Source organism: Sturnira hondurensis, unplaced genomic scaffold, assembly GCF_014824575.4.
Source record: "Sturnira hondurensis isolate 20B ecotype Veracruz unplaced genomic scaffold, ASM1482457v3 Scaffold0012545, whole genome shotgun sequence".
NCBI lineage: Eukaryota > Metazoa > Chordata > Mammalia > Chiroptera > Phyllostomidae > Sturnira > Sturnira hondurensis.
Genome location: NW_028085176.1, coordinates 1,250,698 through 1,264,952, shown reverse-complemented (window position 1 = coordinate 1,264,952; position 14,255 = coordinate 1,250,698). Strand labels below are relative to the sequence as shown.

The window sequence follows — 14,255 nt, the reverse complement described above, 5'->3', positions numbered from 1 at the left end:
AATAAAACAAAAACAAACTCCGACCCCCAGCAGACCTCACTCATCAAAAAAGAGGATAAGCCCTGGTGAGGTGGCTCAGTGGGTGGGAGCATTGTTGTGCATATCAAAAGGTTGCAGGTTCAAGACCTGGAAGATGGCACTGGAGTAGGAGGGAGCATATTCCACTTCCCTGAACACATGGCAGAAAAACCTGGCTGATCTACGGAGGAACAGAACAAACAGCCAACGGTACCCCAGCACATACAAAAATAACAGGCCAAAAATTGTAGCGGACACTGAAAAACCAGATGGTAAGGAGACGGCTGCAGGGCAATAAACTCCCAGGGACCAGTGCAGGGACAGGGGTGGCTGTAGCCTAGGCCTGTGCCTGGTGCTGTGTGCTGGGTCTACCACAGACTCTTTGGGAGCTGCAGGCCTGCCACAGAGTCCTTCGGAGGGAGCCAGTAAACTGCTCCCTCCCTCTCAGCCAAGCAGGGTTTGAGCAGCACCAGGAGAGACCTGGTTGCTTAAAGTTGCAGAGAGGGGAATAAGGACAAAGAGGCAAGCACACAGGGGCCCTGTTCACCCACAGAGTTTGTGGTCTCTGGCTCGGGAGAGTTGAGAGCCCCTCAGTGACGCACACTGACCCATCACTGGTTTGGTGGAGAATTGGGCTGTACTGAGGGACAGGCTTGACTAGGAGGATTTCTCAAAAAGGAAAACTGTTTGGGGAAGTCTACTGCAATAGCCTCTTGGCCTACTCCCCACACAGACAGGCTAAAGGCCCTACATTCCCCCATAGCACAGGGAAGGGTTCACGCCCAGACCCACGGGACCCAGGCAGACTGGCTGGGCAGGTATGCCCACACCCCTGCCCACGGCGATGACCCCCAGGGAAAGAGGGCTCAAAGGAAGGCCTGGATCCCCCATGTGCGGTGCTGGGGAGAGGTGTCAGACAAGCTCTTGGGAAAGTGCTCACAAGGCTGGCTGAGTCCACATCCGGAAGGGAGAAAGGGCACACCAATCGCCCCTCAGTCTGCTGCAGCCAGCGAGACGAGAAAAAACGATTTGGCCAGTTTGAAACCAACAAGAGGTATTTTTTTAAAGTAATCTTTTATTTTTCAATTTTTATTATTGTTTTATCTTTCAACATCTTTTTCCTCTTTCTTTCATTCTTTATTTCTTTTATTCTTTCTTGTTTTATTCCTTCTTCCTTTCTTTCCAATCTTATCTCTTCTTCCTTCTCCTGCCTTTCCTTAAAATACACACAAGTAAGACCAAAAACTTGGAACTGTAAAAGGATCAGAGTTGGACTCAAGGAGGGGGCATCACAACAGTTGAGACAGTGAGACAAAGTTCACTTTGCTCTAGCAGAGAAACTAGGAATTACTACATATTTGTATTATTATTATTTCATTATTCTTACATCTTTTATTTTAATAGAATCTTTGTATTCCTCTTCTTTCTGTATAGTCTTCTTTGACTTGGCTGCTTATATTGTATCATTTGACAGGTTTCTCCTGTTCTGTCTTCCACCGCGTATGGCGAATTTTCTGTACTTCACGTCACTTGTGTTCAATTGTCATTTATTCAAAATGAAACTCGAGCACCAACTTACACCATACACCAAAATAAATTCAATGTGGATAAATGGCTTAAATATAAACTGTAACACCATTAAAGTCCTAGAGGAGAACATTGGCAGGTAAAGCTCAGATATTTCATGTAGCAACATTTCTACTGATATGTCCCCTACAGCAAGGGACATAAAGAAAAGAATAAACAAATGGGATCTCATCAAAATTAAAAGCTTCTGCATGGCTAAAGAAAACAGCATTAAAATAAAAAGACAACCAACTGTATGGGAAACATATTTGCAAATGATACCTCAGACAAGGGTTTACTCTCCAAAACATACAAAGAATTTACATGACTCCACTCTAAGAAGACAAGCAACCCAATTAAAAAGTGGGCAAAGGACTTGAACAGACAATTCTCCAAGGAGGACATAGAGAGGATCCAGAGACACATGAAAAGATGCTCAATATCGCTAGCTATCAGAGAGATGCAAATGACAACCACAATGAGATACCACTTTACATCAGTCAGAATGGCCATCATAAACAAAGGAATAAACAACAAGTGTTGGAGAGGTTGAGGAGAAAAGGGGACCCTAATCCATTGTTGGTGGGATTGCAGACTGGTACAAACACTATGGAAAACAGTATGGAATTTTCTCAGAAAACTAAAAATGGACCTGCCTTTTGACCCGGCAATTCCACTGCTAGGATTATATCCTAAGAATCCCAAAAGACCAATCCCAAAGTACCTATGCATCCCAATGTTCATAGCAGCACGGTTTACAATAGCCAAATGTTGGAAGCAATGTAGGTTCCCATCAGTAAATGAATGGGAAAAAACTATGGTATGAAAACTATGGTACACTTACACAATGGAATTCTATGCAGCAGAAAGAAAGAAGGAGCTCCTACCCTTTGCAACAGCATGGATGGAACTGGAAAGCATTATGCTGAGTGAAATAAGCCAGGCGCTGTAAGACAAATATCATATAATCTCACCTTTAACAAGAACCTGAACAACAAAATAAACAAGCAAGCAAAATGTAACCAAAGACACTGAAATACAGAACAGGCTGACAGGGACCAGAGGGGAGAGAGGAGAGAATCACAGGGGAAAAGGGGAAGGGTTTACAGGAACGAGTATAAAAGACACATGGACATAAACTAAGCGGGTGGAAATGGGAGGGAGGTGAGGAGAACTGGAGGGGGGTTGGGCTGGAATGGGAGTATAAGACAAAAAACTGTACTTGAACAAAAATTAAAATTGAAAAAAATGTTGCAGGTTCAATCTGTGGTCGGAGTGCATTCAGGAGGGAACTGATTGCTTTTTCCCTTTTGCACTGCTCTCTCTCTCTCCTCCCTCTCCAATAAACATATCCTTGCATGAATATTTTTTACAAGGAGGATAATATTGAGTACCTCCTGGGATCTGCATTGGCTTGTCTTTGGGCCTTTGCTCTGTGAGGTCAAATCCTATGGAAATTGAGAGGGATGACAAAACTGATGGCCGTTTTTCTAAACATGTTTGTCAGATTTTGAGACATAGGTAGTTCTGCTTGGTATAGTGGTGTTATGCCAAAGTAAAGGAAGAGATAGTCATTTCTTCCCACTTTGCCACTGACCACTGTCCAGCTCTAGAATTGTGAAGGCATAACAGTGCCAGCCATAGGCAATAGCAGGTGTGGAAATGCCTCGTATTATAGGTGGAGGTTGGGGAACAGTGGTGAGTGACTGTGTTTGTGAAATGCCCCCTGAGAACTTCTACAGATGCTTCAGACATCCCTTATAAGTGATCCCTGAGCTGCAGCTCAGGTCCTAGGAAGCTCAGGTACTGGATGTATACATGGAGGCAAGAACCAAGAAAATCTGTGTTTTACTATTTATGTGAGGTTGAGAGGCCTAGAAAAATGTACATTTTGTTTTGCCTTAAAGATATTTTCCCTAATATTTAGAGTTTGTTTTCATTCTATGTTGAGTATCATTGTTTCTTGTCCCTTATCTTTTTTTCTAATGGTAACTTATACCTTCTCATTTATACTGCTATCTTGTGGATCCATAAAATTAAGATCATGTGTCTCCTGCATGTCTTCTAGTTTTTCCCATTTAGTTATCTTTGTTGTCGTGTGTGGTTCTAAAAAGAAATTCCATTTATTATGTTTCCTGGTTTCCTTTTTTGTATAATGCTTCTTTTTTTAATGTCTAGAATTATATATCAAAATGTAGTCATAGCCAAAGTAACTAAGTTAGATACCTATCTCCTGCTGAGAAGCCTGTTTATATATGCACTTACAAGTAGAGTGGCCAAAGAATGAAGAAGTCAAGTTGGTTAAACGAGGGGAAGCAAGTGTTAAGGATTGATAGTTATTCAGTAATAAAACAGATGCATCATTGTGTATTTATATTAAGTGTGCTTTTCACTCCTTCAAGGTTTTTTTCTGCATTTTTCTCCCTCTAAAGCTTACCTTTGATCTTATAATGACAAAATCAGGAATAATGATGGACAATTCTTTACAAAAAGTGTTGTAAAACATATAGCATCTTAAGTGCTAACAAAGGCTACAACAAAGAGGGTACATAAAGATTTAGCAAATTTCATGGATGATAGATTCATACTAGGTTATTAAGAAAAACTGAGACGTTCCTTTTACCCACAAAGCTTCTACAAAGCATAGCCCACACTCTAGGGATGCAAGGACTCTGCAAAGGTGAGGGGGTAGGGAAAGTTACTCTAACTCTCATGTTGCACAAACATACAATTCCTATCTGTTACAGCACCTAGAAGATTGTGTTGCAATTGTACTGGCTTACATTCATGTTTTGCCAAGCAGTATGTAAATTCCTTGAGGTAAGGGGTCTATTTGGTGTTGGATCCTCAGTACCTAACCTAGTACAGGACACCCAGGAGGCTCTCAACAGTATTGCTCAATTGTTGACCTAATATTATCTATCCCTATAGCCTCACTATCTACTCCTGAATTCAGCTCCCAGTTACATCACAATATTGAAAAGATGTCCTTAAAAAGTCACTAGAAAGCTCCAATGTGGTAAATCATTGGTCTTTATCCATTTTCATTCCACTGTAGTATATGTCAGTGTTTAATATGTCCAACTTTCTTAATAGCTTCCTCTTCCTTTGCTTCTAGACCAAGAGTATCTTCATTCTCCTCCTACCTGCCCAACTCTTCCTCGTCTATCTTGTTAACCAGTTCTACTTTTAGCCTCTAAGTGGAGGCATTTCCAAGATTCTCGTTGTGGATCTCTCTTTTTTTTCCTTAATAATCCCTCTCACAATCTCTTCCATTTCCAGGAATCTCATGAACTCAACCATATGATGAAATCTACACCCCTATTTACAAAAATTTCCTAAATATCTTGACCTCAATGCTGTCTCACCGTTTTAGGTTCACTTAACCCAAATGGAATTTGTCTTCTATCAGCAGTTATTTTCCTGATCTTAATAGTTTTCTCTTGTAACCCAACTGTCCTTTGAACTCATCTCAGTCAAAACCCTAGAATCATCCTTAACTCCTGGTTACTTTACTTCCCCTACATTATCTCCTTTGACTAAGAATATGAGAGTAGAAGTCTCATTTATCATTCACTCTTCATTGATGAAATATCCTAATATATAGCTTTGTTCACACCCCTTCACTGCTTAAAAGCCTTCAATATATCCCCAGTGTCTAAAGAATCATATGCTAACACCTCAATATCTTATTCAAGTACTCTATGACGTGGCACCAACCTACTTTTGTAGAATTGTCTCCATACCTTTACACTTTATAGAACCATTAGTTATACTATTTGCCATTCTCCAAAAGGACTTGGTATTTTCTTACCTCGCTATTTTTCTTGATGACATTTCATTTGACTAAAATGCTTCCTACAATCCCTACCTCAAACTCCTACTGCTAAAATCCACTATCATCCTTCCAAGCATTTTTCTTTGTGAGTTTTTCCTGATACATCCAATAAATTAGGATATTTCCCTCCTTTGAACTCACATAATATGTTAACACCTTTTGTATAATAACTATTATCATTGGCCTCATTCTATAATCTTTCTGTAGTTTTTATCTTTCCTACAAGACACAAGGCTTATATGAAGGATAAAAAGGATAACTAAGGATGTCTTATCTTCATTATTTCACAACCTTTCACAGAACAGATACACGATGAATTAGTGAATGTTTAAGGGCTCATTTCCTAATCTCAGTTGCACATAAGCAAAGCTGGGTTGATATGCAGTCAGAATGAGTTAGTACAACCACAGTGGCGACTTATTGCCTCTGTATATTCTGACTGCTTAGGGCCTGTGCTACACCAGGTATTAATGATTTTAATATCACTCCTGATATGATAGTCTCCCGTAACATGGCTTTTAGTGCCCTTAATAGAAACACTACACTCAGCTGAACTGGCTGTAGGCAATACTTTGGAGATCCTTCTGAGTTACCTAATGTGGGTGACTCTTGGGGAGGGGATATAGGCTCAGTGAGGAATACCTGTAATTTAGGCAACTGATTATACCATTTATTAACATTTTAATTTTCTTTTTTTCCTTTGTTTTTATTTAATTATTGTTCAAGTACAATCTTTTGTCTTTTATTCCCAACCCAGCCCACCCTCCCCAGCCCTCCCCACCTCCCTCCCATTTCCACCCCTGTTAGTTGTTGTCCATGTGTCCTTTATACTTGTTCCTGTGAATCCTTCCCCTTTTCCCCTGAAATTATTTTCTAATAAAGAATATAGACTATCGCCTCATTTAAATATGGAATTGAAAACACTGTGGAATTAGAAGCAGAACTGTAGAGCTGTGTGTTTTACATATTATTACCTCCATCTGTAAGTGATAACAGAGACAGCAAGAAGAGCAGTACATCTTTGCTGTTTGTGGCTAATTCTGATTTCAGGTTTTTGGCTATTTCCTACTATTTTACTTTACTTGGAGAAAATAGCCATCTTTCAAAAGATTTTGTTTATTTATTTATTTTTGACAGAATGGAAGGGAGGGAGGAAGAGAGGGACAGAAACCTCAATGCATCATTGCCTCTCAAGCACCCCCTACTGGAGACCTGGCCTACAACCCAGGCATGCACCTTGTCTGGGGATTGAACTGGCAACACTTTGGTTCAGAGGTCAGCACTCAATCCACTGAGCCATACTACCTAAGGCCGTTTTTAAAATTATTTGCTTTTACTGCTTTTATCCCATCATGTTCAAGTGGAGATTGTTGGAAAGCAACAAGGATGCCAGTGTTGAACAGGGAAATTGTAATAACATAAATTCAATGGAATCTTGGGAAAAAAACCAAATCAGGTGCCTAAGAAAGTCAACACACACACACACACACACACACACACACACAGCCAGCAGGAAAAAATGATTTAGCTAGGAAAGTCAGAAAGGAGGAGAAAACCTGGAAAAGTCCCTGGTTCTGTTGCTTCTAAGAAGCATTCAGGAGAGGTTTGGGCAGTCTTGTCTACTCTGTGCCTGTCTTCTCCTCTCCCTCACGCCAGGCTCTTATACTGATGTCTGAGATGCCCTACCAATCATGACAACTGCTTGCCTGCCTTCTAGTTTCTTTTTACTGCTGGACATTTGCACTGGCTGCTGCCACTGCAGATGACTGCCAAAGCTAAGTAGGCTGACATTTTTGACCCTATGTGTTCATCGAGGCACTCTAGCTAAAAATCAAAAGAGATCCCAATTTAGATTCCTTGGAGTCAGTACCATAAATTTATGCAGTTTCTGAATATATTCTTAGTGTTTCACAGTTTACAACACTGTATTCCCTTGCATACCAAACTCACAGAACCCCATGTAATGACAGCTCTCTCCCAGTCGTCTTTCTAGAGTCAGCTGGAGGTGTGAGACTATTAGACAGTATGGCAGACTCCAGCCAGCAGAGTCCTCCTGCCGACAATGAGAATGAATGCACAGGCGGCGACAACAATCCTGTGGAGACGCCTCGGCCACTCCCTCAAGAGGAGAGTGCCTCGACCCTTGCTTACACAGGCTGTTATTGTTCTCCTCGGGTCTTACATCAGAGAAAGATTTATTATCTATTATATAGAATATTATTGTCTACATTTGAGGTACAATCAGGGAAATGAAAATAACATGCAAAAGGGAATGATGATGAGCTAATTAGCTCTGTCCTTGGGCAAATTCACACCAGCTTTGGATATTACCTTGAAGATAGACAATACACATCTGTTGTTCTAGACCAGGGTGATGGAGTTTTGGTAAGAGCAAGCCATAACAGTCTGTATGCATTTTCTAGGCCTAATTCCCACAGGAAAACTCGCTTTGGAGGTCTGGCTCCTGCCCACCATTTGCTTCTGTAGGTTTTCCATACAGAGCTGAGTCACATTTGCCAGACCAAAACAAACTGGTCTCCTACAAGACAGGGGCCTTAGCAAATGTATTTTTTTACGTTCTTTTTGTTTAAATACAGTTGTTTCCATTTCCCCACCACCACTTTGCCCCATCCCAGCCATCCCCCACCTCCCACCCTCGATCCTACCCCTCTTTGGTTTTGTCTAAGCAGCACAAATGTATTTTTAAAATAAAAAGACTAGAAAGATGGTGGCAGTTCTGTTACAGTACAAAATAACATGCTTTTACTTATCTGCTGCTTAACAAAGAACTGAACTGATACGAAAATCATTTCAGTTTGCTTTCCCATGACTATTAATGCTCTGTATAGATCAACAAAGAGCAGTGAAGGTTTCTGTTTTCCTTAAGAGGTGAAAGGGGCCTCTAATCACATGGTAGAACATTTTCACAGATAAAGACAGAAGATCGATGGAATGGCCGCCTCACAGCAGCAGAGTAGTAGTGCTCCTAACATTCTCCCATGCAGCGTTACCTTAAGAAAGTAATATGAACAGATAAATATAGATTTTAATTTTCTTTCCTCCAGTGTTCCACTCTTTTTGTATGCCATCTTTAACGTCTTCATATATACAAAGCAGTCTTATACTCCAATGAAAACATTTCCATCATCTCAATTATATCTTCCCTTCAGGCTAAACCAACCCGTCAGGATTCAGCCAAATGTAAACAAAATGAATATAACCATACTGTCTTCTGCCACAAATTTCACCATTGCCAAAAGCTTCCTGGATAGCTCTGCACGATGCTCCATTTCTTTCACTGGTTTGTTGGGGTACAATGGTTTTGAGAAGCACCCATTTCCATTCTAATGACATACGATAGTTTCCAGTACAAATACAGAATATGTTTTGAATTGCAAGGTATTCAAGGCAAATCTTATTACTCTAAGTGAAGTAGAGTTCACATATTAACTATTAATTTTCATTTTTTATTTACTTCTCTATATAGCTTTATAGCCCATGAAGAGGGCATTTAAAATCAACACACCTAATTTCTTCCTTTACTTTAAGAAAGATATGGACTAAAAAATATGAAAACTCACTTAGAGGAGATGGTAGCTCAGCCTATTTGGATTATCCTGAATGGAACTACTGTTTACCTCAGCCATGGGGTGAGGGTATAAATGGAGTATAAATGGAGAACGTGGACAACCTTCTAGTTACAGTTGAGTGAGACAGGTTATTTTCATGCTTCTAATGCCCCTGTGATCAACTTTCATTGTGTGTTTTTGTTACTAATCAAAACCACACACAAATTTGTGTTCCACTATTTGGGATTTTGAAGGATGTTAGATTATCTGCACCTCTGCTCTCTTTGTTAACATGGAGAAAGGACTGACTGAACTGCAAAGCCAAAATGGCCTCTAAAAAGAAATATTGTCTCAGTTTCCTTATCTGTATATAGCTAATGTGACATCCTTAGGGCCAATTACTTTTAATGATTTACTTATATATATGGTGTTAAACCACAATTTCCACACAAACCACATGCTCATGAAATAACAATTAAAGTATTTAGTATTAAACACAGTGGGGTTCCTTGTTTCTGATTTTTTTTTGCAAAGCCTTCAGTTATTTGAAGAAACGTTTACCAGGTTGAAACTTTCAATCACGTAGATGGAGAAGCTTGCTGAGACTTTGCACATGAACTGAGATCAATTGTTAAAAAACATTCTCATGTGGAAAGTTTTTTTTTTTCTTTTTTCTTTTTGTTGTGAGGGTGTCCTTGGTTTTGAACATGCACGCATTCCAGTACCAGTGAGCTGGAAGGGGTCTTACCTGGATTCCTGGGAATCCGCTTTCTGCGGTCTCGGAATGCTGCACCTGATTGCAGGGCCTCTAGGAGATTATCCATCACTCCAGTCTCATCGCCCTCTGGAGGGAAGGAGAAATTGGAATTAATCTTGGAGCAATTAAAGTTAAACTGCAGGAAAATAAAGGGAAACTCCTGTCAGATTTACATAATATCACTAAATTAAAGACATATATCTGTTTTAACATAATGGATCCTGTCAGTTTCTGGCACCACAGACTACTTTGCTTATTACACACCACTAAGCAAAATTCATGCCAATCCCACTGTTCTTTCAACTTAAAGGCCTTGTCTTTTGTATTATTGATGACATGCTCAGTACGCAAATAAACAGCAGTTGATCAGCTACTGCTGCCTCCCTGTTAAGATTCTTGTAAGATATTCCTAAGCAAGAAACCACTGACCCAGCTTAATGCAATCAATGCACAGGGTGTGATTTGATGAGCTGAGTTTCACAAGGTTAAACACTGATTGTATTAATACCTTCAGCATTCAACTATCATCTGTGATTATCTCAAAAGGCACTATTTGTGAAACACATTTGCATCCAATTCCTCCCTAATCCATATCCTTTTCTCATTTTGAAATGCTGACATTGTTTTTTTTTAAAAAAGTGACCACATCACCTTAAAGGCCACATTTTACATTTGATGAACTTTAGCCAGAGTCTCATCATCTTAGCATACAAACTGCTAAGCTTTTGTTTCTAAGCTTTTCCTGTGGGAAAGAACTGTGAAGAAGAATACATGGTGAGTACTCCAAAAATATTTATGGAAATTCCTAATGGAAATGTATGTAGAACATTTCACCCTTGACAACTTTGGCCATTAAAAACACTTCCAAGATCTGTTAGAGTATTTGTCTCAAAATGTCAGTTGCCAGAGACTCTCTGCTACACTGTTGATACAGCAGTGAGCTGAGGTCTGGTTGCCCAACTGACTCAGCTGATTAAAAGGACCCTAACAAGACAGTTAATGTTTGTTAGCTAAATGTGTGCGTCTGGGGTAGAGGACATTTAGAGGCAGGAGGATTCAGGGAAATAAAAGTGAGGAATGAAGGAAAAGAAATTGTTTCTGATGCTATTCCAAGGTTAAATTTAATTCATACTTTGTTTAAAGAATTGACTATAGGGTATTAGATCACAGAAATAATACATTGTCTTATGGGGCAAGAACGAGCTAAACTCTTTTGATTCTGCTGTTCATTTGACTTCAGATTTCCTCAATGTAACAATCATTTACTCTAACATGAATTCTCTAGGACAGGATACTGAATTTAAAAAAATAAAGGGAAACGGGTCCTCAGATCTAATATTTGGTGAAAACAGGAAAAATAAAAGGAAAGTTAGAACCCTAGTGACTGAACAGGGAAAGGGGATCATGCACTTTTAGGAATGTTAAGTATGCACCCAGCACTGAACAGACACCTGCTCTTTACAATAAGAAAGAAAGAAGGAACTGAAAGCAGTTTGATGAGGCTGGAATGCATGTAGGAAACTTAAATTTTATACAGTAGGTACTTCACATTTGTTGTACCTTTTAATCTGCCCAACAACACATTGAAATAGGTATTTTCTCGCTTCTTCATCTGGGGATACTAAATTTTAGAGATTTTAAGCATCTTACTGATGATCACACAGCCGGCATGTGGAAGGTCACAGGAATGAACTTGGATCAATTTGACCCCAAGACCAGCTCTTTTTGCATGGCAGGTAGCAGAAGATGAGATGGACTAGGCATAGGGTGGCCAGGGGATGAGAGTTCATAATTTTATGATATAGTTTGGGCATTATCCTATAAGCCAGCACTGCCCAATAAATATACAATGTATGGCACAAATTTGAACCACACAAATAGATTTAAATTTTCTAGTAGTGATATTTTTAAAAATAGAAAGAAATAGGCAAAATCAATTTGAATATATTAAGTGAATATTTGAATCAATATGTATGATAATTATATATTTTACATTGATCTTATCTAAGTGTGGAAAAGCTAACACTTTTATTTTGGCACATTTCACTCCAGATGAGGTATATTTCAGGCACTCAATAGCTCTATGTAGCTCTTGGCCACTACATTGACCAAGTAACCATAAGCAATAGGAAGTGACTTGATCAGATTTACACTTCGGAAAGACTTGTCACATAGCACTGCGGTGGAAGACTCAAGATGGCATGACAGAAGGCAGGGAGATGTTTAGGAGTATAGGATAATCATCTAAGTGAGAGATAAAGGACTAAGGCGATAGCAGAGTACATGAGCAGGATGGATATTGTAAAAGTATTAATACTCTCAATAGGACCTGGCTGGGTGGGTGAAGGAATCTAGATGACCAGAAATAAACATGTTTGAGAAAATGAGATGAGTTCTTTCAAGGTTATTTTTTAAAGAACATCTCAGTAGAGATATCCAGTAAAAAGTTAGAAACATGGGTCTGGAACCCAGGAGCAAAGTCTGAGCTGGAAGTAAAAAATCTAAGTGCTGCCCTGGCTGGTGTGGCTCAGTGGATTGAGTGCTGGCCTGCAAACCAAAGAGTTGCTGGTTCAATTCCCAGTCAGGGCACATGCCTGGGATGCAGTCCAGGTCCCCAGTGGGGGTCACGTGAAAGGCAACCGCACATTGATGTTTCCCTCTCTTTTCCCTCCCTTCCCCTCTGTCTAAAAATAAAATAAATAAATCTTAAAAAGAAAGATCTGAGTACTATTGGAAGCTAATTAAGATTACCCTTAGATAGTATAGGAAAAGAGGTTGGGGCAGAACATGCAATTCCTGACGATCTCAATTTTCATTAGGAAATCAGGAGAAGCAAAACTGCAAAGAAGACATGGAAGGAATTTTTAAAGTTAAAGAAGTACATCAGAAGACAGCCACCATACAACTGAATTTAATGTGTCCTTATAAAAAATCAGTATGAAAATTAGGTAGAATGATGAATATATATAATACAAAACAGCAGAATACAAAATACTATGTATATATGATGTTACATCAAGAATGTGGAAAAAATTTAAAAATTTATAACAATGACATTATGGATACCATTTCAATAAAATTCTTTTTCCTTAATTTAGTGGTTGTTACCTGGCAACACGGATGAAAATACTATGCTAGATTATTGTTTCTGAACTTTTTCTTTCATTATCATATGTCCCCTGCAAGAAACCTTTTTAGAGATCTTTTTCCTAATCTCCCATCATTAAAATTTAATACTACAAACATACTACATATCTGCTTCTGTACTGTGGCCTTTGGAGGTCTACAAACCATTGTGAAATCTAAGATTTTTCTCCACCCACCTCCCCAAAAAACCAAAGAAGGCATATGCTAAATGGTTCTGTTTTTTTGTAAAAATAAAGAAAAAAGAAAAGACAAGAAAATAAGGAAAAACCAGGTCTTTATAAGAATCGCTCTTATTTTAAAGGAGACAAATATATATATATATATTGTTTTCAGTCCACCATTACTGTTTCATTTGCTTCTGGATAACTTTCAAAGGAGCTGGGAAATTTTTATGTAATGTTTAACCCTGAAGAATGGAAATTATATGAATATATTTAAGGACTGATTTATATTTCCATCTTCCTAAAACAATATGGAAGGCAACATGGCCATCTGAAAGAAGTTATCCTTCATTTTAAATAAATTTCCGTGAAATTTGGTATGTGATTGAATGGTGGGAAGTCGACAGTTTACTTAGTTCAAAGAAACATTCATTCTTATTTAGGTATGATTAGTAGCAACTAGTTGGGATTTTTTGTTTGTGTTTTTAATGTTTTGGTCTATGTGATAAACTTAAGAAAAATATCTCTTAAGAGCTTTTTTTTTTCATTGAAAAGAAAAAAAACTTTTCTTTTTTGAGTTATATAGAAAAATGCACTTTCTTAAAATTTAAAATACCTATTTTACTAAGTGAAAGAATGAACAAGGAGAAACTTGTTAATGCTTTTTAGCCACTAATATGGAAATATATGGGCATATCTGAGAAGTAAGGATTCCAAGATAACTTCCTAATCTTTCATTGTGAAATTAGATCAGAGACAGCATTAAGGAGCTAGGCAGGCTGCAGGCAGCCCTGTGGGCTCTGTGTGAGCTACTTTACTTATCTTTGGGTAAAATGAAAAGCATGCGTTGTACCTTCTATTTCATGTTTCAAACAGTGTTGGTCATTAGTGGCTGCTGAATGCTTGCTGATCTCAATGTTCAGCATCAATATATTTACCTGTATTGTGTCGACAATTTCCCCAGAAGAGTTTGGAGATGTTACAGAATAAAATGAACACGAGGTAAATTAATTATCTCTGTTACCCCTCTTTGCAAGCCTATTCCCGGATGGCTAGCACAAACTTATTTAGAGGCTATTCTCTATGGCTTTCTCACATACGTGCACATTTTGTGAGTACAGGCATTGATGCCTTTGTTCTAAACTATCTTTTTCAAGGATGTTTTTATAGTAAACAATCTTGAAAGACAGTGTCTCCCT

General features: G+C 38.8%; 1 protein-coding gene across 3 annotated transcripts in view; it reads right to left on the bottom strand.

The window, feature by feature from the left end:
- The window catches only part of DIAPH2 (diaphanous related formin 2), a 902,023-nt gene that overhangs the window by 181,912 nt on the left and 705,856 nt on the right, over nucleotides 1-14,255 (bottom strand). For all 3 annotated transcript variants that reach the window (XM_037060830.1, XM_037060831.1, XM_037060832.1), the window contains one exon: nucleotides 9,740-9,835. In XM_037060830.1, coding sequence (XP_036916725.1) covers nucleotides 9,740-9,835 — 96 coding nt within the window. The remainder of the gene's footprint in view (nucleotides 1-9,739; nucleotides 9,836-14,255) is intronic.